General features: G+C 49.2%; 1 protein-coding gene across 3 annotated transcripts in view; it reads left to right on the forward strand.

The window, feature by feature from the left end:
* Positions 1–412: 412 nt before the first annotated feature.
* The window catches only part of CD99 (CD99 molecule (Xg blood group)), a 57,396-nt gene continuing 31,018 nt past the window's right edge, over positions 413–26,790 (forward strand). For all 3 annotated transcript variants that reach the window (XR_013412687.1, XM_015126881.3, XM_015126882.3), the window contains exons 1-4: positions 413–596; positions 21,987–22,019; positions 25,189–25,236; positions 26,520–26,564. Coding sequence is in view for 2 of the 3 variants with exons in the window: in XM_015126881.3 (XP_014982367.1) it covers positions 530–596; positions 21,987–22,019; positions 25,189–25,236; positions 26,520–26,564 (193 nt within the window). In the remaining variant the exon portion in view is untranslated. The remainder of the gene's footprint in view (positions 597–21,986; positions 22,020–25,188; positions 25,237–26,519; positions 26,565–26,790) is intronic.

A 26,790-nucleotide genomic window follows, 5' to 3' on the forward strand; every position in this document is an offset into this window, starting at 1 on the left:
GGAAGTGGCTGCACGGGCGAGCGGGGAAGGGGGAGCTCTGTGTTTCCAAGAAGGGCGGCAGTTTTATGCCACTACAGTTAAGAGCTGCCCTGGGGCGTGCATTCAGGGGGCTGTAATCTGGGAGGGACCCGCACTTTCCCGAGAATGTTGTAGTCCACTTTGCTCCGGGTCGGCGCCGCCCTGGCTACGGCCTTGTGGGTGGGGGAGGGGGCGTGGGCAGCTTCTCGAAAAGGGAGGGGGGTGTCCCGTGCTCCCCTCGGTGCTGCCTGGGGCCATCCCCTCCCGCCTCCCCGTTCTGTCCCCTCCCCAGGCCCGGCGTTCCCGCCCCTTCTGTGCGCGCGTGGAGGCCGGGGCGGGGCGGGGCGGGGCCGGCGCAGCCGGGGCTGAGCTTGCAGGGCCGCTCCCCTCACCCGCCCCCTTCGAGTACTCCTCGGGCTTCGCACCACCCGGCCCGTGGGGGAGTATCCGTCCCGCCGCCTTCGCCCACGCGCTGCATTCGGGGACAGTCCCTGCGCGCTCTGGGCGCACCATGGCCCGCGGGGCTGCGCTGGCGCTGCTGCTCTTCGGCCTGCTGGGTGCTCTGGTCGCCGCCCCGGGTGAGCGAGCGGAGGGATCCGGGTGGCGGGACGCAGAGGGCGCGGACCGGGCCTGGGGATCCGCTTGGGATGCGGGGTTGCTGGGACACCCGCACCCTCCTCCCTGCCTAGCGGGACGTGCTGTGCCCGCGGGGGCCCAGGCCCGGAGGAGGCCCCCACTTTCTCCCTAACGCTTTTCCTGGAGCCATTTCACAGAGAAAAGTCAGCGTTTGTTGTCGGAGTTGTAAACTCTTAAATTTGGGGGGGCCTTGGGAGAGGTGGCATACGATTCTTCCCAATCTAGGGGACTTTCTTACGGATCTCTGCCCCTTTGGATAAGCCCCTCACCCCACCCCGTTATCTCCCCGCAGGGTTTGGGGACCTGCGTCTTTAGGCCGCGCGCGGAAGCCGCCCTGGAGTTGCCTGTCAGAGCCACGCCCTGCGTCCCGGGCCTAAATTTGGAATCGCTGGGAGCCGGAGACCCGGGTGGTGGGGGGAAGGGAAGGAAAAGTTAGAAAAACACTTTGAGCCCTGAATATGTTCCAAAATACTGTGGATGCAGGCTCTGGGCATTTCAGCGCGTGTGCGCCAGGCAACACGGGGCGCCGAAAGAAACGTGTGCTTACCAAATTGTCCATCTGTGGCGGTGGAGAATTCGGGAAACAAAAAGTATCCAGGGAAGAGCGAGCCACGGTCACCCTCCCACGCACGGCCTAAACCGGGCCTATTTCTAATTGTTACTCTAATCATGTTTTTCTGTTTCCCTCCCTTTGAAAGGGAAACGGGACCCTGCTGGATGTGGTGTGTTATCAATTCTTTTTTCCAGTGGCCAGTGCATTTTTGCTTTTAAGTAGGCAGGCTTTTAAGTAGACCGGCTTGCAGGTGGTGTAGACTTCAGGACCGGCCTTATCAGGGTTGGACATATTTAGGAAGGAGAGGCGGGAACGCCCAGCTCTGGGGAGGACAGAGGCGGCCCGGTTTGTGTTGAGGGGATCTAGCTCAGCCTGGAGCTGTGGTGACTAGACCGGGTCTGTATTTTTAGGGAGGAGTTGCTAATGGGTTTACACCCTGTTTAAAGGGGTCCCGGGTATCCTAGAGATTGTGGTTTCACTCGGTAGAGGTTAGAGATAATGAAGCCTGCTCTGTAGAGGAAAACTGGGAGGATTTTCCAGCCTGCAGGGGAGGTTCCAAGCAGAGCTTCCTGTTTCTCCCTTTTCTTCCTAAATGGCCTTCCTTCTTGCCGGCAAGCTGCCACCACGAACGGGATGGCTCTGTAGGGTTTTATCAGCTGCATTTATTCCCAAGGCACCCTTTAGATGAAAGGGTTTTTTCTTGTCTCTCTGCGAATGCATTTCTTCATCCTTCATGTGTTCCTTCCTTTCTTTGCATCTACTGTGTGCTTGGGGTCAGGGAAAAATATATCCAAGGGAGTTCTGGTGGCCTAAGAATTCAGTTTCCTGGAGAACAGAGGCATCTGAACAGGCAGATGGGAGACAGGGCGACAGGCACCATTATAGTTCCATCACAAAATAACTCCGGGGTTCCCAGTGGTCAGTCTTGGTGAGGGGCTGGGCTACGTTTTGAAGCCCTGGGGACAGTTTTGCCGGCTGGTCTGGCATTCCAGGTCATTGGAGGAGAGTGGGTGGAAAGCCTTATATTCTCTGAGCCCCAAACAAGTCGTTGCACAGTTTTTTTGTTTGTTTTTGTTTTGTTTTGTTTTTTGAGACGGAGTCTCTGTCGCCAGGCTGGAGTGCAGTGGCGCGATGTCGGCTCACTGCGTTGCACAGTTTTTAAACCCATGGCAGTGTTCATCTGGAACTCCTGATTTTGGAGGCATACTGGGCTTAGGAACTCCAAGCTGCTGATGTTTGAGTAAAGGGAAGCGTAGCTGTCTATGGGGTGGGTGGGTAGGGCAGGGCAGTGGGACAGGGGGATAACAGGGGCCAATCTGTCCTTCAATTGCAGAGGAAGGCCTGGCCGTCGGCACTGATGGATCTCCCTGAGGGACCCTTCTCACCTCGTCTTTCCAGTCTGACCCTGCTAGAGATGGAGACAGAAACAGCCTGTCCCAGTAATATTAGTACACATGTTGTTTCATTAGGAAAGTTGACTTTTGAGTTGATGATGCTCAGAACACACTTTCCTATCGAGCGATATGCATCAGGTGCACAACCCCGTTGAGCCTGGAGTAGGTTCTCACACTGGTGCTGATAGCCCTGGCCTGATCTCAGAGGGTTGGGGACGCTGTGTTCCTTGGTGTCTTCATAAATTCTCAGGGGTACAGGTGGGATGTGGCGAGGGGTGGATGGACAGAGGGAAGTGTATAGAGGAAAAGAGGACGCTTCAGCTTTGTAGAGAGCAGGACGTCCCCACAGGGCGACGCTGGCCCGGAGGAGACACTTTGTGATGGTTGCAGACATTTTTGGTTGCCACCCTGGGGTGGGACCTCCTACCATCCTGCAATGGGTGGGGCAGCTTAGGGAAGCTGCTCAGAATCTTTCAAGGGCCAGAACGGCCCCCAGCACAAATAATTCATCTAGTCCCAAATGCCAATAGTGTTGAAGGTGGAAAACCTTGAGGAGGGCTTGGGAGTTGTATGTATGCGCTGATTCAGGGCTGCCCCGTCCCAGACAGTAGAGCAGCGCACATCCAATGCATCCGTGCTCTCCAGCAAAGGCTGATTTCCACCCCCGGGCAAAGGCACAGCGGCCTGTGCAGTTTGAAAAACTCCAAACACCCACGGAACTGCCATCTCTTGAACAATACCAGGCCTCTTCAGGATTCCTTCACCCCAGTGGAGCAAGCGTGGGCTTCGTTTTTTTACTCTCCAGAGCTCTTGTCTCCTGCCCGTGTGGGTGTGTGTGGAAGTTATTAGGAGAATGTTTCTGGGCAGAGGAAGTGGGTTTTATCATCCCGCGAGTTTGCCTTGATTTTCCACCAGCATGTTTGGCTCTGATAAAAGTTGATTGCTTTGCATTTAACTCCCTACTAAAGGCCGGGCATGGTGATTCAGGCCTGTAATCCCAGCACTGTAGGAGGCCAAGGCCTGTGGATCACATGAAGCTAAGAGTTCGAGACCAGCCTGACCAACATGGCAAAACCCCGACTCTATTAAAAATACAAAAATTACCTGGGTGTGGTGGTGAGCTCCTATAATCCCAGCTACTCAGGAGGCTGAGGCAGGAAAATCACTTCAGCCCAGGAAGCAGAGGTTGCCATGACGTGAGCTGAAATCTTGTCGCTGCACTACAGCCTCGGTGACAGAGACTCAGTCTTAAAGAAAAAAAAAACAAAGAAAACTTCCTGCTTTAGCTCTTTCTCCTTTCTTCTGTGTATGAGACACTGTTCAAATACAAATACATGTCTTTACACTGTGGAGATATTCAAGTAAATGATTGTTTGTCTGGAAATCACTTTTCTTCCGGAAGGTTGTGTGGTGGGTACATGCTGTCATTGAGAAAAAAATGCAGCTCATACAACACTTCTCCCAATTCAGCATTTAGGAATCATGGCGGGATTTCATGGATACTGTCTGTCTGGAATGTTTTCAGACTTAGATATCTTCCCCCAGAGAGATAGACGTCTCAGTAGCCACATGGGCCTTGTGCTGGTTTTCAGTCCTGCTGAAAATTTTCTAATTACTCTTGTTACTTTAGGGGAAAAGAATTACATGTCCTTTGTGATTTATAGACACAGTAAGAAATAAGACCCGTGTGTCTTTAGGGGTGTGAAGGAGGAAAAGTCTTTTTTTTTTTTTTTTTGAGATGGAATTTTCCTCTGTTGCCCAGGCTGGAGTACAGTGGCACGATCTCAGCTCATGGCAACCTCTCCATCTCAGGTTCAAGTGATTCTCCTGTCTCAGCCTCCCAGTTAGCTGGGACTACAGGTATGCGCCACCATGTCTGGCTAATTTTTGTATATTTAGTAGAGATGGGGTTTTGCTATGTTGACCAGGCTGAAAAGTATTTTTTTGAGGTGGGGTCTCATTCTGTTGTCCAGACTGGAGTGCGGGGGTGCAATCAGGGCTCACTGCAGCCTCTACCTCCTGGGCTCAAGCAATCTTTCCACCTCAGCCTCTGCAGTAGCTGGGACTGCAGGCACATACCACTGTGCCTGACCACTTTTAAATTTTTTTGTAGAGACAGGGTCTTGCTATGTTGCCCAGACTGAAAAAAAAATATATATATATATTTTTTTGGAGACAGAGTCTTGCTCTGTCACCCAGGCTGGAGTACAATGGCAGGATCTCGGCTCACTGCAGCCTCTGCCTCCCGTGCTCAGGCAATTCTCCTGTGTCAACCACCTGAATAGCTGGGAGTACAGGCACATGTCACCATACCTGGCTATTTTTTGTACTTTTAGTAGAGGCAGGGTTTCACCATGTTGGCCAGGCTGGCCTCGAACTCCTGGCCTCAAGTGATCTGCCCACCTTGGCCTCCCAAAGTGCTGGGATTACAGGCGTGAGCCACCTGAAAAATCATTTAAAAAATCAACTGTCCTGCGTTCTTACTTGGAAGGGACTCCTGTAACCAAAGACGGGAAGAACAAACCAAACTTTATTAACATGCATTTTTCATTGATACACCTAGAAATGGGTAGTTTTCAAGGAGGTGGCTTGGATTCTAGCTGCTCTAGCATCCTCAACAAAGAACAGTCCATTTTTAGAGAACTGGCAGAGAAAGACAAAAGACTTTGAGTCTTCAGGGGCAGCAACTAAATAGCAGAGAAAGGCTGGTTAGTGAAGCTTGTTCATTCCGAATCCTGTGGTTCCGAGTCCAGGCCCATGAGGATTTTCCGCTGTCTTCCGTGGTTCACCTCTGTCCTCCCAGTTGGGGAGGTGGGGTTCGGATTGCTTGTGAATGTGGTCTCATCATTGCTGGTATAGCTTCAGGCTGCAGGCTGTCCAGGGCTTGAGGATTTGCTGATACTCTTTTTTTTTTTTTTTTTTTTTGAGATGAAGTCTCGCTCTTGTCCCCCAGGGTGGAGTGCAATGGTGCGATCTTGGCTCACTGCAACCTTCGCCTCCTGGGTTTGAGCAATTCTCCTGCCTCAGCCTCCTGAGTAGCTGGGATTACAGGTGCCCACCACCATGCCTGGCTAATTTTTGTATTTTTAGTAGAGACGGGGTTTCACCATCTTGGCCAGGCTGGTCTCGAACTCCTGACCTCAGGTGATCCACCCACCTCGGCCTGCCAGAGTGTGTTCTTTTTTGATTTATCCCAGTCTCTTGTCTGAAACATGGTAGCTCACCAAAATTTCTACTCCCGTTTGTCCAACTGATAGTATCTTTTCACATCTCTAGAGACCAGAGCGACTTCCTCTTCTTGAATTTCCTGTTCAGTATTCTTTCTTGGCTTGGTTCCTTGGTGAGTTTTGAGGAGATGGTGCATGGGTGTGTTTTTCAGCTTTGTTTTAGTATGACTCAGGGTTGCCACCACGCCTTGTACGGTCTCCTAGTCATAGTATTAAAATTTCCCCTGAGCAGGAAACCAGAAACTTCCTTTCTTCTCCCCCAGAGTCAGATTCAAACCAGTGTTTCTCAAGTGGGCTGTGAAAGTAGCATGCAGCCACCCGCCTGACAGAGAAGAAAATTCAACAGAGGAGAGGATAAAACGCCCACAGGGTGCATGGAAAGCCTTGCTAAAGAAGCCACATGGGCAAAGCTTTTGTTCCGCTCCCTCTGCCCTGGTGGACTGGGCTGGGCTGAGATATAATACATGTTCGTCATTGTAGACGGCATTTGGATGGGTCTGAAAGCGATTGCAAACCCCTTTAATTCGCTTTGATTTCTCAACTGAGTGGTGTCATGGGCTGGGGTGGGTCCCCTGTTTTTGAGAAGCACTCGAAAGACTCTGATTTTCTGCAGCTTTTCGGGGAGCAAAGCCGTTGCTCCAAGAGCGCTCTTTAAAAGCTGACAATAATGTATTTGGTTGAACTAACAGCCCTTCTTGAGGAGGCAGCAGACTGGCCAGAGCTGTTACATTCCAGGGGTTCTGCAGGCATTACTCATCAGAGGCACCTGAGCCTGGATAGCCTGACTCTTGTTTGTTTCTGCTTTGCCTGACCCTGCAAAATTATTGTCCCAATGCACCCTGGCAAGCATTGATCCACGAGGGATGCTGAGCAGAAGGAGCTTTCGTTTCTGCAGGAACACGATGGACTGGAATGATGACAAGAATAAACACACTGCATTGTCTTTTAGGGCCAATGGGCTTACAATTAGGCATACAGATGTTATAACTACCTCCAGAAGCCAAATATTGCCAGTCGGCGTCTTCCTATCTTCTTCTGGGGGAAATGGGTTGGGTTCTAAATATGAATTCACATAGGGCTGTCTTCGATGAATTCAGCACAAAATAGTCTCAGCAATTGAAGGGACACACTCAGAGAGAAGTGTTAGGCATTTAATAGAATAGCAGGACAGGGAAGGGTTTGGATCTGGGCAAGCAGGAGATGGGTATGAACACCTGACTTTCGAGACCCTGCCGAGGTGGCCTTGAAGGTAGAGGCCCTCTATGTTGATATCTTTACTCAAGAGGCTGTGGTCCTTTGGTGCTAACATAGCATCCAATAGACAGACAAGATGGACAGCTATAGCCACCTATGGGAAGCGGTTTCTACTCTTAAACTACAAGCCCCTAGACACTCATCATATCATAAACATATCACTGGGCAGTGGCTTGCAATCTTTTTTCTTTTCTTTATTTTTTAGACTTGCCCAGGCCGGAGTGCAGTGGCACGATTGTAGCTCACTGTAGCCTTGACCTCCTGGGTGCAGGTGCATCTCTCACCTCAGCCTTCCGAGGAGCTGGACCACAGGCATGTGCCACCCTCAGCTCATTTTAAAAATCTTTTTGTAGAATCGGGGTCTCACTATGTTGCCCAGGCTGGTCTTGAACTCCTGGGCTCAAGCAAACCTCCTGCCTCAGCTTCCCAAAGTGCTGGGGTTACAGGTGTGAGCCACCATGCTCAGCCTGCAATCTTTTTTTTTTTTTTTTTTTTTTGAGGCAGGCTCTCACTCTGTCGCCCAGGCTGAAGTGGTGTGATCTCAGCTCACTGCAGCCTCGAACCCCCAGGCTCAGGTGATTTGCCCACCTTAGCCTTCTGTGTAGTTGGGACTACAGGCACGTGCCACCACACTCAATTAATTTTTATCTTTTTTGTAGATACAGAGTTTCGTTCTGTTGTCCAGGCTGGTGGACATATTTTAATCCTACAGAGTCCAGGCTAAAAACACACCAGTAACTGTGATGCCCATCCCTCCTGCATTCCTGATTTCTGAGTGACGGTTTGAGACACAGACCTGCTTGACCACCCTCCAGTGGCTCTTGCTGATCTAGACCCGAGGTTCTCAGCTTTGACTCCATTGCAGGAAGCTTGGAAACGTCACTCTTGCCCAGGGTTACCTGGGTAGTCTGGTTTATAGACATGTTAGGCGTTTTAATTTTTTTAAAAATATTTTTGAGAAAAGATTTTGCTCTGTCACCCAGGCTGGAGTACAGTGGTACAATCATAGCTCACTGCAGCCTCAACTTCCTAGGTTCAAGTAGTCCTCCCACCTCAGCCTGGAAAGTAGCTGGGACCACAGGCACGCCTCACCATACCTGGCTAATCTTTTCTTTTCCTTTCTCTTTTCTTTTCCTGTCCTGTCCCTTCCTTTTCCCTTCCTTATCCCTTCCTTTTCCTTCCCCTCCCCTCCCTTCCCCTCCCCTCCTCTTCTCTCCTCCTCCTCCTCCTCCTCGTCCTCCTCATCTTGACAGAGTCTTGACAGAGTCTTGCTCTGTTGCCCAGGCTGGAGTACACTGGTGCAATCATGGCTCACTGCAACCTCCGCCTCCCTGGTTCAAGCGATTCTCTTGCCTTAGCCTCCTGAGTAGCTGGGACTACAGGCACGCACCACCACGCCCGGCTAATTTTTGTATTTTTAGTAGAGACGGGGTTTCACCATGTTGGCCAGAATGGTCTCGAACTCCTGACCTCATAGTCTGCCCGCCTCGGCTTCCCAAAGTGCTGGGATCACAGGCGTGAGCCACCCTGCCCAGCCTATTTATTTTTTATTTTTTATTTATTTTTTATTTTTTATTTTTTTTTGAGACGGAGTCTAGCTCTGTTGCCCAGGCTGGAGTGCAGTGGTCGGATCTCAGCTCACTGCAAGCCCCGCCTCCCAGGTTCACGCCATTCTCCTGCCTCAGCCTCCCGAGTAGCTGGGAGTACAGGCGCCCACCACCTCGCCCGGCTAATTTTTTTTGTATTTTAGTAGAGACGGGGTTTCACCGTGTTAGCCAGGATGGTCTCGATCTCCTGACCTCGTGATCCGCCCGTCTCGGCCTCCCAAAGTGCTGGGATTACAGGCTTGAGCCACCGCGCCCGGCCTTCATTTTTTGTAGAGACAGGGTCTCCCTATGTTGCTAGTCCTGAACTCCTGGGTTCAAGCCATCCACCTGCCTTGGCCTGGCAAAGTCTTGGGTTTACAGGCAGGAGCCACTGCATCCCGCTATTAGGAATTTTTTAAAAGCCCCTCGGAGGGTCTTCATGTGTGACTGAGTTGTCAAGAATCATTGTTATTTTGCTGGATATTCTGTTTCTTCCCTCCTACACGAGATTTCCCACGACTGCTTCTCGGATGTGAACGTCTGTGCCATGGATTACATTTTTCAAAGAGCATTCAGTTTGTTATTTCATCTTCAGTGAGCCCTTAAGATATTTCTCATGGGTCTTTGGTAGATAAAGACACTGGGGTCAGAGAGTTCAGGAGCTTGCTGCTGAGCACGTGGTCAGCATGGGGAAAAATGCATGTGGGCATGAGCTCTGTCGGTGGCGAGACCTGGGCACAGGGGCTGCTGGGCCTGGGACTTGGTGGCTGCGTGTGTGGGCTGAACAGAGCTCCCCAGGCACGGCCTTGTGGACCTTGAGGGATGCCTGCCTTCACCACTAGTGTGACTTGAAGGGGAGGAGAATGTCCAGTGATGGGCATTTTGATATGGAAGAGAACTCCCATGAATCCTGATGGTGAACTTGTCTCAGACCAGTCACTGAGGCCTCTCCAGCTCCTCGGGGTCTCCATGTTCTAGGTATTCATGTGTCCTTTCATCCATTTACCCATCCATTTATGTATCTATGCATCCATCCATCCATGCATCCTCCATTTATCCATCCATCCATCAACCCATCCTCCCATTCATTTACCCATTCATCCATTCATCCATGCATGCATGCATCCATCCATCCATCCATCCTCCCAGTCATTTATCCATCCATCCATCCACCCACCCATCCATCCATCCTCCCATTCATTTATCCATCCATCCATCCATCCACCCACCCACCCACCCACCCACCCATCCATCCATCAACCCATCCATCCGTCAACCCATCCTCCCATTCATTTACCCATCCATCCATCCACCCATCCTCCCATTCATTTATCCATCCATCCATCCATCCATCCATCCATCCATCCATCCATCGTCTCATTCCTTTACCCATCCATTCATGCACCTGTCCATCCATCCATCCATTCTCCATTCATCTTTCCATCCATGCATACATCCATTCATCCATCCTTTTAGTTCATCCAGCCACTCATCAATTGATACATCCACCTATCTACCATCCACTCATCTGTCCATCCATTCACCCATCCTTTCATCAATTTACCCATCCACCATCCATCCATTTATCCATTCACCCATTCATCCATCCATCCATCCATCCATCCATCCATCCATCCATCCACCCACCTATCTATTCACCCGTCCATCCATTCATCTATCCATCTATCCACCTACCCACCCACCCACCCAACCATCCATCCACCTGTCCACCCATACCTCCATCCATCCACCCACCCACTCATCCACTTAACTAGCCATCCATCCACTTATCCATCATTCATCCATCCGTCCACCCATCCACCTACCTAGTCACCCACCTAAACTCGTCCATCCACTCAACCATCCATCTGCCTATCCACCCGTACCTCCATCCATCCCCTTACTGCCCATCCTTCCACTCGTCTACCCAATTACCCATCCATCTGCCCAGCTATCCACCCAACCATCCACCCACTCATTAATTTATCCACTCACCCAGCCATGCATCCAACTATCTGTCCATCCATCCATCCATCCATCCATCCATCCATCCATCCATCCATCCATCCATCCATCCATCCCATCCATCCATCCATCCATCCATCCATCCATCCATCCATCCATCCATCCATCCGTTCACCCACCCACCCACCCATCCATCCACTTACCTGCCCGTCCATCCACCCTCCCAGTCCATGGCTTTCTCATGCATTCCTTCAGCCAACATAGGTTGAAGTTAAATGTGCTCTTGGTGCTATTTGCTGTGGGCCCAGAGAAGACATACCTGGTCCCTGTTTTTTGTTCTCTGCCTGGGAGGTAACAACCAGAGCATCAATTTGGGCATAAAAGCGCCATTGTGGATGGAAGGCCTGGATGTGTGGAGGCACAGAGCAGGGACCATACTTGCTCAGGGGGTCAGAGAGAGTTCTCCCATGAGGGGCCCTCCCTGGACACTGAGCTTCCAAGAGTGAGCAGAGCAAGCCAGATGTAAGGAAGAGGAAGGGTGTCTCAGCCTGATAGCGAAGCAGTAAGAGTGATGATGGGGCAGCTGCAGTTCATCTCAGGCTAGAGGAGCTGCAGGGGCCAGTTGGTGGGCAGCCTCTGTTGCCATTGCTGAGGAGTGCAGATTTAGGCTCCCCTGAAGGGTTTGACGCAGAAAACTGTGCAGGGACACTTAACTTGCTGAAGGCCCCTCTTTGGATAACAGCATGGAGAACAGGTGGGAGGGGCTGGGGCTATTTTTGGCAGAGCCTGGATAAGTCAGCGGAGATAGAAGAAAAGAGACAAGCTATTTTAAGAGATATTAAGGAAGTTAAGATCTGTAACAGGTCCCTGCCTGCAGAGTTGACCACACGTTTGCATCACGTGGGTAGGCTTATAGACACCTGCATCTCACCTTGGAAAGTTTCTGATTTAATTAGCCTGGGCATGAGGACTTAGGAAAACCCCACAGATATGTGTAATTTGCTACTGGAGTTAAGAACTGGGGTCTGGAGCTGTGCTCCTTAAACTGTAATATGCTTACAAATCGCCTCTGGTAATGCTTGTGAGAAAGTGCTTCAGGTTGGCCAGGGAGAGGATCACGGAGGGCTTCCTGGAGAAGGTGACATTCTCCTAGGGCCTTGAGGGGTGAATAGAAGTTTTCCGGGTTCGGAAAGAAGGAACAGGCTTTCATGGCCAGGTAGAGGATCCAGTGAGGCAGATGAGGGGCCCAAATTCTGTGACCCCCTCCCCCCACCGCACCCCCAGGATACCCCTGTATCAGTCCCATGGTGTAACAGCCTAATTCACAAGATGCTGCAGAGGGGAAGGGATTTTAAATTTTCCGAGAAAGACAATGATATATTTTGAACTCCATGAGAAGTACTGTTACTAACTTGTTTTAACCTATGTACATGCAATCTTCATCATTCAAGGATTCTGTATTTGTGAACTTGCCTACTTGCTAAAATGTATTTGTCATCCCCACATCAACATTCCCGGCATTTAAATTTTTATTTTTATTTATTTATTTTTTTGAGACAGAGTCTCACTCTCTTGCCAGGCTGGAGTGCAGTGGCGTGATCTCGGCTCACTGCAACCTCCGCCTCCCGGGTTCAAGTGATTCCCCTGCCTCAGCCTCGCAAGTAGCTGGGATTACAGGCACGCGCCATCATGCCCGGCTAATTTTTTGTATTATAGTAGAGACGGGGTTTTACCATGTTGGCCAAGATGGGCTTTATCTCCTGACCTTGTCATCCACCTGCCGCAGCCTCCCAAAGTGCTGGGATTACAGGCGTGAGCCACTGCACCCGGCCTTTTCTAAATTTTTATTTATTTATTTTTTAACTTTCATTTTAGGTTCGGGGATACATGTGAAAGTTTGTAACTTAGGTAAACACATGTCATGAGGGTTTGTTGTACAGATTATTTCATCACTGTGGTATTTAGCCCAGGACCCAATAGTTACCTTTTATATTCCTCTCCTTATCCTTGGCGATTTTGTTCATGCACAGAACAGCAAAAAAATTGAACTTCTTTTTTCTTTCTTATTTTTTTTGAGATGGAGTCTCCCTCTGTAACCAAGGCTGGAGTGCAGTGGCATGATCTTGGTTCACTGCAACCTCTGCCTCCTGTGTTCAAGTGATTTTCCTGCCTCAGCCTCCCAAGTAGCTGGGATTACAGGCATGCACTACCATGCCTGGCTAATTTTTGTGTTTCTAGTAGAGACGGGGTTTCACCGTGTTGTCCAGGCTGGTCTTGAACTCCTGGCCTCAAGTGACCCACCCACCTTGGCTTCCTGAAGTGCTGGGATTACAGGCGTGAACCACCGCGCCTGGCCAGAATTGAGCTTCTCAGTAGCTCATGTTCTCAGTTGAGGTTCAGCAAAGCCAGACACTGCCTTCTCAGGCCAGCACATACTGTCAACAGGGTTCTTTTCAGGTCTATTCAGTGTCCTGTGTTTTGTGTTTTCGTGCTTTTTGTCAGTGATTTTGCGCTTTCAAATATCCCCAAATCAGTGCTGACATGCTACTTAGCGTCCCTAAGTACAGGAAAGTGGCACAGTCTCATGGGGAAAATACACATTTGATGAGCGTCATTTAGGCACGAGTTATAGTGAAGTTGGCTTCGAGATCAATATGAGTGACTCCACAATGTCTATTCACTACGTTGTCTTTAAACAGAAACCCACATAAAACGCACTTAGGTAGTGATTGGTTGATGACCTCTGGGAACGCAATCCTGTCTTTTCGTAGGAGCAATAGTTCACTATTCACTAATTCAGTGTTCACTGAGACTTTATAAAATGTAACTACTTTGAATAACAAAGCTGTAGTCAACAAACTGAGCTGTTAAATGTGTGTGTGTGTGTGTGTGTGTGTGTGTGTGTGTGTGTGTGTGTGTGTGTGTTGGCCTTGCGTCATTTTTTTTTTTTTTTTTTTGAGACGGAGTCTTGCTCTGTCACCCAGGCTGGAGTGCAGTGGCCGGATCTCAGCTCACTGCAAGCTCCGCCTCCCGGGTTTACGCCATTCTCCTGCCTCAGCCTCCCGAGTAGCTGGGACTACAGGCGCCCGCCACCGCGCCCGGCTAGTTTTTTGTATTTTTAGTAGAGACGGGGTTTCACCGTGTTAGCCAGGATGGTCTCGATCTCCTGACCTCGTGATCCGCCCGCCTCGGCCTCCCAAAGTGCTGGGATTACAGGCTTGAGCCACCGCGCCCGGCCTGGCCTTGCGTCATTTTACAGAGACACACAGGGCTCCGTGAACTGCTAATAGTTGGGACCGGCGGAGGGTTTATTTCGAGCAAGCCCCGAACTGCAGGGCAGAGACCACTTTGAAAGGAGACCAGCAGTCGGGGAGTGACTGGCATGAAGTTGGAAAAAGTGCTGAGGCTGCTAAGTCAGTTTCCGGTGTTTCCACGTTAGCGTTGGGGGGTAATGACTCAGTTTCCTGTAGGAATGGGATCTGGGCTAGCATCTGCCTGCGGAAGGGGTGACTGGGACAGAGAGCAGGGAACCCCGAGCAGCCCTGCCTTGCTGTCCTCTGAGCCCCAGAACTCCTGAAGGCAGGGTCCTTCAGCATCACCCTGGAGTTTGTTAAAGATGCAGGCTCATGAGCCTCACCCCACACCACAGAATGAAGATGTCTGGGGGTGAGACCTGGGGTTCCACATCTCCCCAGGTCCCTGGCAGGGTGATTCTGAGAACTGCCGGTGTGAGGTGTGCTCAGCCCAGCCCAAACATTCACACCATTCTTTGGCCTCTTGTGAAACTTGGCATAGCTCAGGGGACATTCCCAGAATTATGGCACAAGAACAAAAGAAAGTTTCCCACTTCTTACCAGACATATTGTAAAATTACAGAAAAGAGCTTGTTCCATCACGTCTACACCCTCGTGCTGTTGTCTCAGTTAGGATGAAGCCGAGATGATACCTTGTACGTTAGGCCACCCCAGACAAGGAAGCGTGTGCAGCTTAACCACCTGCATATAATGCAGTTTAACCACCTGCATATCATTTTTTTTTCTTTTTTCTTTCTTTCTTTCTTTTTTTTTTTTTGAGACACAGTCTCATTCTGTCACCCAGGCTAGAGCACAGTGGTGCAATCTCGGCTCACCGCAACCTCCACCTGCCGAGTTCAAGAGATTCTCTTGTGCCTCAGCCTCCCAAGTAGCTGGGACTACAGGTGCATGCTACCACGCCCAGCGAATTTAGTAGACATGGGTTTTGCCATGTTGGCCAGGCTGGTCTCGAACCCCTGACCCCAATGATCTGCCTGCCTCGACCTCCCAAAGTGTTGGGATTATGGGAGTGAGCCACCACGCCCTGCCTATTTTTTTGAGGCAGAGTGTGTCTCTGTTGCCCAGGCTGCAGTGCCATGGTGCAGTCTCAGCTCCCTGCAATCTCAACCTCCCCCCCAGGCACAGGCCATCCTCCCACCTCAGCCTCCCAAGTAGCTGGGACCACGGGTGTGTACCACTTCACCTGTCTAATTTTTGCATTTTTTGTAGAGACGGAGTTTCATCATGTTGCCCAGGCTGCTGTTGAACTCCTGGGCTCAAGCGATCCTCCCACCTTGGCCTCCCAAAGTGTTGGAATTATAGGTGTGAGCCACTGCACCCGGCCACCTATATATAATTTTCAAGCTAAGAAGACAGACGAGTTTATTGCTAGAAACACGAATCCCTTTCCTTTCCATAGTTCACCAGCAGAGAATGTTTCCAGGCACAGTGGCCACTGTCACCCACTGCGTTCATAGCTTTCCATGAGGGGAACAGATTGTGCTGGACTCAGCGGTTCAGTCGAAAGTGTAGGGTGTTCGGTTAACTTGGAGTTCCTTGCACTTGTCCATAATTCCTTGCACTTGTGTTTTCTGTACTCAGATATTTAGTCACTGGCACACATCCTGGACGCAGCACTGGAGTGTTTCTGAGACTATGACACTCCAGTGTATTCCTGAAGCAATTTATCACACTATTAAGCTCTTTTCTGTCATTTTACAATATGTTTGGTAAGACCTCGGAGCTAGATTTTTTTAAATGATGTGTTAATTTCTTTTAATTGACAAATACCCATTGTATCTATTTATGCGGTTGCACGTGGTGTCTTGATGTATGTATCCATGGTGAAATGGATTTAAATATGCATAACCTCACAGACTTCCCAGCACTTTTTTGTGTGGTGAGAACACTTAAGAATGGGCTCCTTTAGTCGTTTTCGAATATTCAAGCCATTGTTACTAATTGCAGTCGCCATGGTGTCTCTGAGCTTTCCTCAAGTTATTTCTCCTGTCTCATGGAGACTTTGTATCCTGTGACCAATCATCTCCCCTGTGTTAAATGATACATCTTGAAAAAGAGAACAATACTTCCAGAGCAATTTGGTTTTAAGCAACAGAAAAATAAGGGTGTTTGGACCATCTGAATAAAACGGTAAAATGAAATGTATCAGCTGCCTCCTGCTGTTCCCACACAGGAGGACTTCTGGTACTCGCTCCAATGTGGAGGCATTTTCTCTTGCACCGTTCTGAGCTTTCTTTGTACTGCAGTTATCTCTAGGTTGGGGACCCTTCCTGAGGCCCCTCAAACCTAGAATGAAAGTTTTTAGGGGCAGACCATGTGACTGGTTCCACCGACCTCCAAAAAAATAAAAAAAAGAGCTGGGCACAGTGGCTCTCGCCTGTCATCCCAACACTTTGGGAGGCCGAGGCAGGCGGATCACGAGGTCAGGAGCCACCTTGGCTAACATGATGAACCCCGTCTCTACTAAAAATACAAAAAATTAGCCAGGCGTGGTAGCGGGCGCCTGTAGTCCCAGCTACTCGGGAGGCTGAGGCAGGAGAATGGCGTGAACCCAGGAGGTGGAGCTTGCAGTGAGTCGAGATCGCGCCACTGCATTCCAGCCTGGGTGACAGAGAGAGACTCCGTTTCAAAAAAAAAAAAAAAAAAAAAAGACTCAGCAATGAGTAAAGAGCACATATGTGCCCTCTGCACCTCCTCCCCCTCCTTTTCTACAATGTCCTGAAAGTTTGTGTTTAGAGGGCTTTGGAAAAGGGCGTGGAAAAGCAGCAGGAGCAGATGAATACTGGAGTGGCCATCAGCAGGTGTGAGCACCCCAGGGTGATGGTGGGGCTGAGTGAATCGGACATTTTCCAGCAGGCACACCCAGGCCAGTGGCGGGATCTTCATCCTCCCACCCTTAATGAAGATTAACAGTATTATTGAGAACGCTGCAGGCACACACACAGCACTGCATAAATGACATCCCTGGCTGCTGCTGTTACTATGTAGTGATTGTGTTATTCTTATGAAAATCTGAAAGTTATAAGAATCTTGGAACTGCCTAATTTTTATTTTTAACTAATTAATTTATTTATTTTGTCACTCAGGCTGGAGTGCAGTGGTGTGATCTCGGTTCACTGCACCCTCCACCTCCCGGGTTCAAGCATTTCTCCTCCCTCAGCCTCCCAAGTAACTGGGACTACGGGCGTGTGCCACCACGCCCAGATAACTTTTAATTTTATGTGAAACACCTGAATGGTGTGATGATGGGGGTTTAAGATATCCCAAGTGTCCGGGCGCAGTGGCTCACACCTGTAATCCCTGCACTTTGGGAGGCCAAGGCAAGCAGATCACTTGAGGCCAGGAGTTTGAGACCAGCCTGGCCTACATGGTGAAACCCCATCTCTATTAAAAACAGAAGAATTAGCTGGAAGTGGTGGCACATGCCCGTAATCCCAGCTACTTGGGAGGCTGAGGAAGGAGAATCACTTGAACCCAGGAGGTGGAAGTTGCAGTGAGTTGAGATCGTGCCACTGCACTCCAGCCTGGGCAACAGAGCAAGATTCTGCCTCAAAAAAAAAAAAAAAAAAAGAAAGAAAAAAAAGAAAGAAAAAGAAAAAAGAGAACCCAGGTACCGGCTCTCCTCCCGAGTTTGCCACGGTTGAGCGCATTCCTACATAGTGCAAGCCCTGGTCACATTTCGGAGGAACTCACACACCCCATGTGGCCTCAGGGACTTCACTCTAGGTTCATCCTGTTTTTCGAGTTGCCTGGCTGATGTGAAAAAGAAAACACGGTTTGAATCAGTAGAAAGTGTCTTGTCAGACTGACTCATGCCATCTGTGGTCCGTTCTGCCTTGTCCTGATGAGTCATTGCCCTGTCCCCAAAACATCTGGAGCTTTGAGAGGGCCGGGTGGAAACCGCAGTGGCAGTAGGGGGTTCTACCGAGGGTGTGGTCTCTTTGCAATTTTGCAGAGAAGCTGAACACCGTGAACATTCAACATGGGCACCTGAGTTCTCCACCAGGCTCCTTCTCTAAGGGCATGGTTGCAGCTCCTGCTGGGTGGGTTTTGATGGTGTTTTCTTCACATTTGCAGCCCCGGAGGTCGTTTTCAGGAGCAAAAAAAGAAAGTGGGGGTGTCTGCTGTGAGCCCACAATTTCCTGCCTACCACCTGAAAGCTCAGGGAATGTGATGAATTGGGAGATGAGTCCTAGGAAATAAAGAGACCAGTGGACTGAGTTAGGAGACGACAGCTTCATTTACAGAGGTTCCTTTACTGCCTCATGATCATTGATTGGGTTTGCTTCCCCATGAGGCTTCAAGCCAGTAGCATGTGCATTTGTATACACCTGGGGGACTGCGTCCCTCACACACCTGGGGGACGGCCTCCCTCACACACCTGGGAGACTGCCTCCCTCACACACCTGGGGGACGGCCTCCCTCACACACCTGGGAGACTGCGTCCCTCACACACCTGGGGGACGGCCTCCCTCACACACCTGGGGGACTGCGTCCCTCACACACCTGGGAGACTGCGTCCCTCACACACCTGGGAGACTGCGTCCCTCACACACCTGGGAGACTGCGTCCCTCACACACCTGGGAGACTGCGTCCCTCACACACCTGGGGGACGGCCTCCCTCACACACCTGGGGGACGGCCTCCCTCACACACCTGGGGGACTGCGTCCCTCACACACCTGGGGGACGGCGTCCCTCACACACCTGGGGGACGGCGTCCCTCACACACCTGGGGGACGGCGTCCCTCACACACCTGGGGGACGGCGTCCCTCACACACCTGGGGGACGGCCTCCCTCACACACCTGGGGGACGGCCTCCCTCACACACCTGGGGGACTGCGTCCCTCACACACCTGGGGGACTGCGTCCCTCACACACCTGGGGGACGGCCTCCCTCACACACCTGGGGGACGGCCTCCCTCACACACCTGGGGGACGGCCTCCCTCACACACCTGGGGGACGGCCTCCCTCACACACCTGGGGGACGGCCTCCCTCACACACCTGGAAAATTAGCCTCAGAGGTGTCTGCAGTACCAGATTTTACCAGGGAGTGAACGCTTGATCATGGGTGATTCAGAGGGCCCACCTTTGTATGAAATCAAGAGCTGGTCACCCCCCTTTCCTCCCTACTCTCTGTGGGGTGGTGTTTGGGAAGCTGTCTTAAGTGTTAGTCACCCGAGGAGAAAATGGTGAGGGTGGGACTCTGTGTCCCACACCTACACATGCACACACAAACCCACAAATGCACACACCTACACATGCGCACACACAAAGCCTGGCCAACATGGTGAAACCCTGTCTCTACAAAAAATACAAAAAATTAGCTGGGTGTGGTGGCGGGTACCTGTAATCCCAGCTACTCAGGAGGCTGAGGCAGGAGAATTGCTTGAACCCGGGAGGCGGAGGTTGCAGTGAGCCAAGATTGCACCATTGCACTCCAGCTTGGGCAACAGAGTGAGACTCTGTCTCAAAAAAAAAAAAAAAAAAAAAAAAAAAGGAAGTCCTGACATTTGCACCAACATGGATGGAGCTGGAGGACATGATGTTAAGTGCAGTAAGCTGGGCACAGAAAGACAAATACCGTCTGACCCAAACACACTTACGTGGAATCTAAAAACATTGAACTCATAGAAGCAGAGTGGAATGGCGTGACCAAGGGCTTGGGAGTGAGGGGTGAGGGAAACGGGGAAATGATGGGTAAAGGGTACAACATTTCCGTCAGATAGGAAGGGATAAGTTCAGGGGTCTTCTGTACTCAGGGTGACTGTGGTTAGCAAGAATGCATTGCATGCTTGAAAATGCCTAAGACAGTAGCTTTGAACTGTGTGCACCACAAATAAATACGTGAGGTAAGATGTAAATAAAGAAAAAGTAATACAACTTCAAAAAATACAGTTATAGATTTCTATGGAAACATATGAACATGAATGCATATATATATGCGTGTGTGTGTACATGCCTTATGGTTTATTCCAGATCAGTAGGATCCTCCCTTGCTACTGTCTAAAGATCTGCCACATGCTGCAGGAGGAGCTGTAATTGCATTTGTTATGTCTGGCAAACGTCCTGTTGTAGAAAAAGCCATTTCAGGGCTCTGAGGTTGTGGAAACAACTCCACTCTGGTTGCTGGCATGGGGCCCACAGAGCTGTTCTGAGGATTTAGTCTACTTTCTACTTACTGTTGACACACACAGAAACACACCAGCAGCCATGGGTACACACACACAGACATACAAGCAGACATAGACACACCTACCTGTATGTACATACTCAATACACGCCTTCACACTATGCACACCTACCCATACGCACACGTGCACACAACTACATGTGTGCACACAGCACGTGCATACATGCACCTACGCATATGCACACATGGAAACACACCACACTACACACGCACACACAAACCCACAAATGCACACACCTACACACGCACGCACAAACCCACAAATGCACACACCTACACACGCACGCACAAACCCACAAATGCACACACCTACACACGCACGCACAAACCCACAAATGCACACACCTACACACGCACGCACAAACCCACAAATGCACACACCTACACATGCACGCACAAACCCACAAATGCACACACCTACACACGCACACACAAACGCACCTACACATACACACATTGACACATGCACACACACATGCATGCAACTGCACACATGCACATGAAAAACATACACACTACATCTGCCTACACATACACACACAAACCCACATATACATGCACCTACACATATGCATACATAACACCTACACATTTGCACACAGAACCCACACATACATGCAACTATCCATAGGCACACAGAAGCAGCTACACACTACGCACACCTGCATATGCACACACAAACCTACACGAACATGCACTGACACATATGCACACAGAAAACACTGACACACTGCGTACACACACACACAGGCACAAACCCACAAAATGCACCTCCACAGTTACACAAAACACGCCCACACATATGCACATATGCAAACCCACTCATACATGCACTTGTATATATGCACACACAACACATACATACACATATACACACAGAGAACCCACCTACACACCCCATGCATGCACACAAAACCCACAAATACATACATTTGCACTGCAAATGCCCAAATATACATGCACACGCACACACACAGCCCTGTGACATATGCATGCACTCTTCATTTATACACACAGGAGCATGGCCCGGTCACTTGCACCTGCTGTGGAACTGGACACATTTCTGTTGTTCACAGGGCTCCCGCGGGTTGTTCTTGGACCCCTCAGCACCCACTGCAGGTGCTTCCTGACGGTTGAGAGGTGTTGCACCCCTTTGGTGCTGAGGAATGGGGACGCTGGATGTTGACGATTATCCTAACTCTTCCTCCAGTTAACCAAACAGTCCAAGTCGACTTTTCCAAATTTTCCTGAATTTGGCTTTTCTTCAGTGCGCCAGAGATGGCCACGTTGAACTAGCATTGAAATTCTTGTAATTAAAAACTGTAGAAACAGGATAGCCTATCAATAATTGAGCGTGACAGTTTCCTCATTCTGTGAGATTCCATGAGATTTTTTTTTTTAATGCATAATGCATGTGTCTTTCTGGGTTGTTGAGTGTTTCCGCTATATTTTGGTTTGTAATTACAGGACAGTTGCCAATAAAAAATGGAGAATTTTGTTTCCCATGTTCTTTTCAGTACATGTTCAAAATTGTTACTCCTTTGTTTCAAAGGAACTGCCTTTTAAGAATAATACACAAAATGATCACGTTTTCCCACTATTTTAATTTCTACTAAGCTCGAAGGTCATTGTTTCTTTAAAACCTAGGCTAACATATTCTTACTTTTAGGAATGAAAGTGAATATTTAGAATGAAAAGAGAAATCACAGCACCTTGTAAATTTTTTTAAGTTGCCGTTTTAAATGTCACAAAAGTCAAAATCACCTACCATTTTTTATCTCTATAATTTTCAAATTTATTTTTATTTTTCTTGTTTGTAAGTTGACTCTTTTTTTCCCTCTTAGATGATGGTTTCGATTTATCTGATGCCCTTCCTGGTGAGTAACAACATCAATTTTTAAAATCCTGTCAATATTTTATGTTAACATAGTAAATACAGGCATATCCTAGACATTTCTGGCTCGGTTCTAGAACACCGCAGTACTGGGAGTCATAGCAATTTTTGGCTTCCCAGTACATATAAGTGTTATATTTACTCTTGACTGTAGTCTGTTAAGTATGCAATAGCATTACTTCTAAAAACAGTTTACTCTAATTGAAAATAACTTATTGCTAAACAATGCAGATACAGAGACAGGAAGTGGGGCATGTGCTGTTGGAAAAAATGATGCCGAGAGTCTGGCTTGGCGCAGAGTTGCTGCAGACCTTCTGTTTGTAAAACACATAGTATTTGCAAAGCACCTTAAGACAAAGTGCAGTGAAGGAGGTCTGCCTGTATGTGTCCACCTGCCTTATTATAAAAACTAGATTCATAGATGACAAGGAAAAGCAAGATGCCCTCGTTAAGATAAACGAACCACCCTGGTGGAATAATTCACACTCCTGTGATGGTCGAAGGCCGAGCGAAAACTTGCCAGGTGCTTGGGGAAGGGGCTAGAGGAGGTGAGCAAATGGAGGTCCCCCTGGAGAGAGGGGCGTCCAGTCCTGGCATCCTCCCTCTCAAAATCGGCACCCACTCTCTCCATGGGGCCACTCCTTCCTTTTTCTGCAGCTCTTCCTGTCTCCTGCTCCTCACCCAGAGCCCTCGGTGAAGGGCATGGGAAAAGGAATTGAAGGAATCCGTCTTATCACTCTATCTGCTTCTGGGTCTTGTCATCCCTTTGTATTTGTTTTCTGGGGCTGCCATAAAAAGGTACCACCAACTGGGGGCTTAAACCACAGGGATTTACCATCTTCCAGACCTGGACAACGGAAGTCTGAGATCAAGGTGTAGACAGACCCATGCTCCCTCTAGGGAGCTCTAGGGGAGGGTCCTTCCTGCCTTTCCCAGCTCCTGGGGACTCCAGGTGTCCCTGGGCTTGTGGCCGCATCACTCCGGTCTCTGCCTCCTTCTCCATGGGGCCTCCTCCTCTGTGTCTCTGTCTCCTTTTCTTTCTTTTACAAGGACACTTGTGATTGGGTTTAGGGCCACCATACTCCAGGATAACCTCATCTCAAGATCCTTCTCAAGCACATCTGCAAAGACCCTATTTCCAAATAAAGTCTCAATACCAGGTTCTAGGCTTAGGATGTAGATATGTCTTTTGGGGGAACCACTGCTCAATCCACTGCAGTTATATCCAGTTCTTTTTGGTGGCTCTAGGGGAGGATCCTTCCTGCCTCTCCCAGCTTTTGAGGGCTCCAGGTGTCCCTGTGCTTGTGGCCGCATCACTCTAGGCTCTGCCTTTGTCTACACTGGTCTCTTCCCTGTGTCTCCATGTATCCAAATTTCCTTCTTATAAGGGCACCAGTCATTAGGATCTATCCTAATCTGTTCTAACTTCATCTTAAGTAATTACAACTGCAAAGACCCTGTTTCCAAATAAGAGCACCTATTGAGGTTTGGGGTGGATGTGGATTTCGGAGGAATGCTCTTCAACCCAGGACAGCCCTCTTCACTTTTTTGTTTGTTTGTTTGTTTTTGAGATGGAGTCTCTCTCTCTCGCCCAGGCTAGAGCGCAGTGGCGCGATCTTGGCTCACTGCAACCTCCACCTCCCAGGTTCAAGTGATTCTCCTACCTCCACCTCCTAAGTAGCTAGGATTATAGGCATGCACCACCATGCCTGGCTAGTTTTTGTATTTTCAGTAGAGATGGGGTTTCACCACGTTGGTCAGGCTGGTCTCGAACTCCTGACCTCGTAATCTGCCCACCTTTGCCTCCCAAAGTGCTGGGATTACAGGCATGAGCCACTGAGCCTGGCCACCCTCTTCACTTTTTTATGTTTTACTTTTTTTTTTTTTTTTTTTTTTTTTTTTGAGACACTGTCTCACTGTGTTGCTCAGGTTGGAGTGCAGTGTTGGGATCTTGGCTCACGGCAGCCTTGACTGTCTGGGCTCAAGCAGTTCTCCCACCTCAGCCTCCTGAGTAGCTGGGACTACAGGCATGTGCCACCTCACCTGGTACAGTAAGCAATACGGGGTCTCACTGCGTTGCTCAGGTTGGAGTGCCATGGTGGGATCTTGGCTCACTGCAGCCTTGACCACGTGAGCTCAAGCAGTCCTCGCACCTCAGCCTCCCAAAGTGCTGAGGTGTGAGAGGATTGCAGACGCGAGCCACTGCACGTGGCCAGCTTTTAATTTTATGTCCTGTGGTGCAATGCCGATGGTTTGAGAGTAACAGTGCTAATGGGTATCATCTCTTTCCTGATCACCTACCCCTTCTTAGCCCTTGGGAACAGGGGTTCACTGCAGTGGGAGGTGCCCTTAGTCTTAAAACCTCCACCTGATTTGCCTGAGACTTCCATTCCCAGAGGGGGCAGCCTAGGCAGAGGCCTGACGGAGCCAAAAGTGTGTTTCATATGAGAAATGTGAACAGCCTTTCAACCATCAATCCGGTGTCTCCTTCTCATGCATAGATCTTGGGCTCTGAAAGGGCAGTTTTTCTCCTAACTTTGCCATTCTCCTGCCTTCCTGGCTTACATCTCGGTCACAGTCCCCTTTAATGTCAAGAAGTGGAAAAGGGCTGGGCGCGCGGTGGCTCACGCCTGTCATCCCAGCACTTTGGGAGGCTGAGGTGGGTGGATCACCTGAGGTCAGGAGTTCGAGACCAGCCTGGCCAAAATGGTGAAACCCCATCTCTAGTAAAAATACAAAAAATTAGCCGAAAGTGATGGCATGCGCCTGTAAACCCAGCTACTCGGGAGGCTGAGGCGGGAGAATTGCTTGAACCCAGGAGGCAGAGGTTGCGGTGAGTGGAGACCATACCATTGTACTCCAGCCTGGGTGACAGAGCAAGACTTGGTATCAAAAAAAAAAAAAAAAAAAAAAAAGTGGAGAAGGGGCCCCTGGTCTCTGTGGAAACCATGGCTGGTAGCAGCCTCTGTGCCTGTCTTCTGGGCTCAAGAGTCATCCTGTGAAGCTCAGCGCACTTGGGCTGGAGAGGAAAAACAATGCTAAAAACATTCTCCAGCTGTTTCCAAGAAAATGAAACAGCCTTCACCACAAAAGAGTTGACACTTGTTTTCCCAGCCGCAACTTTGACTGACTAAAATGTCTTCTCTCTTTAGACAAAGAAGGCAAGAAACCCACTGCAACCCCCAAGAAGCCCAGTGCTGGTGAGAAGGACTTGTTCCTAGTATGCAAAGAAAAAGAACAAATCATTTTCTGTCACAGCAGGACGGGACTTAGGCAACTAGAAAGAAGAGAGAAGTGATTGGAGTGCTCCGGGCGGAGTCTGGTTCATGCTGGAATTGTGTTAAGATGTGGACATTGCATCTGATGATTCCAGGAGAGAATGGTTGCTGATGTGAAATGTTTTGGGGTCATTGGGACAATATCTCCGGGTGCTTTTATTCTAAGGATCTGAGTTACTCTGTCTTTAGATTTTCTTCTCCCTTTTTTTTTCCGGCTAATTTTTTGTATTTTTACAAAATACAAAAGGCAGAAACAAAAGTCAGAAACAAGGGCCACATGATGGAATTGCCCAAGGGTCAACCCCACTGGTGGATAAACAGAGTAAAAATGATGCCCAAACTTACAGCATCACTGTCTTGTCTTAGCACTTCTGAGTTTTCTAATATAAAACATGAATAGCTCCACTTCATTATTGGACTTCCTGTCTAGAGTGTCAGCTCATGAGCAAAGGGACCCGTGTCCCCAGATCCTTGAACTATGCAGTCGTGCAGACAGCACCCAATGAGTAGGTGTTGAACGTCTGGATTTGTACTCTTACAGTCTCCTTGAGGAAGGGACTGGAAATTCCCATACGTGACTCAGGATGGCTCAGTACGTGCTGTTGGGTGGATGCCAGCAACCATTCCTCCATCTTAGTTGGGTATTCAAAATCATTCTTCCTACTAGAAGACAAGATCTGAGGCCATGGTGAATTGTCACGTCCATTGCAGAGCACATGTGGGTTGCCAGAGCCGCATTTTAGACACCCTCTAGCCTAAATCTAATCACAGTCATCTGTCCTCTTCTCTTGGGGTCTGCCTTTCAAAAGTTGTTAGGGACCTGGGAGGAGAAGGTAATCGGATGGGGAGTCAACAGGAGAAAATCATGTGCAGGCGGAATTGGAATTTCACCTTGGTCCAGGCAACACAATTCATTTATAAATTACTTTATTTCTGTCTCTCTCTCCCCTGCCCCTCCTCTGAGAGCTTCTCTCCTAGCTCTTTGTCTCTCTGTGTCTCTTTTTGTTTTTTACTCTTTTAGTCTGAGAGAATAGTGATGTAAAAATGGTCAGGAATTCACTTTTTCTAATGAGATCCCGGTCAAGCTGATATTCAGAAAAGTATTCAGGAATGTGGGGCTGTGGTGGTTTTTCGATCTGTTCATGATCATTCCTTCCTCGTTTCTCTCTGAAATTTGGTATTAACTGCTTTTTTCCCTCTTTTAGGGGATGACTTTGACTTAGGAGATGCTGTTGTTGATGGAGGAAATGGTGAGTATTATCCTTTAATCTCTTCTGCTGCTGGCCTGCTTATTATCACCCAATTATGATCAGTTCAGAGAGAATTCTCCCATTTAAATTATAAAGGGAGCCAGCTTTCACAGTGGAAACCTAGGGAATAGGTATGTTGGTTTGTTCTTGCTGTTGTCGTTGGGTTTTTCTTTACAACCAGTACATGTGCTTTTATTTTAAAACTGTTACAGCCTTTGGAAGGACA

Source organism: Macaca mulatta, chromosome X (assembly GCF_049350105.2).
Source record: "Macaca mulatta isolate MMU2019108-1 chromosome X, T2T-MMU8v2.0, whole genome shotgun sequence".
NCBI lineage: Eukaryota > Metazoa > Chordata > Mammalia > Primates > Cercopithecidae > Macaca > Macaca mulatta.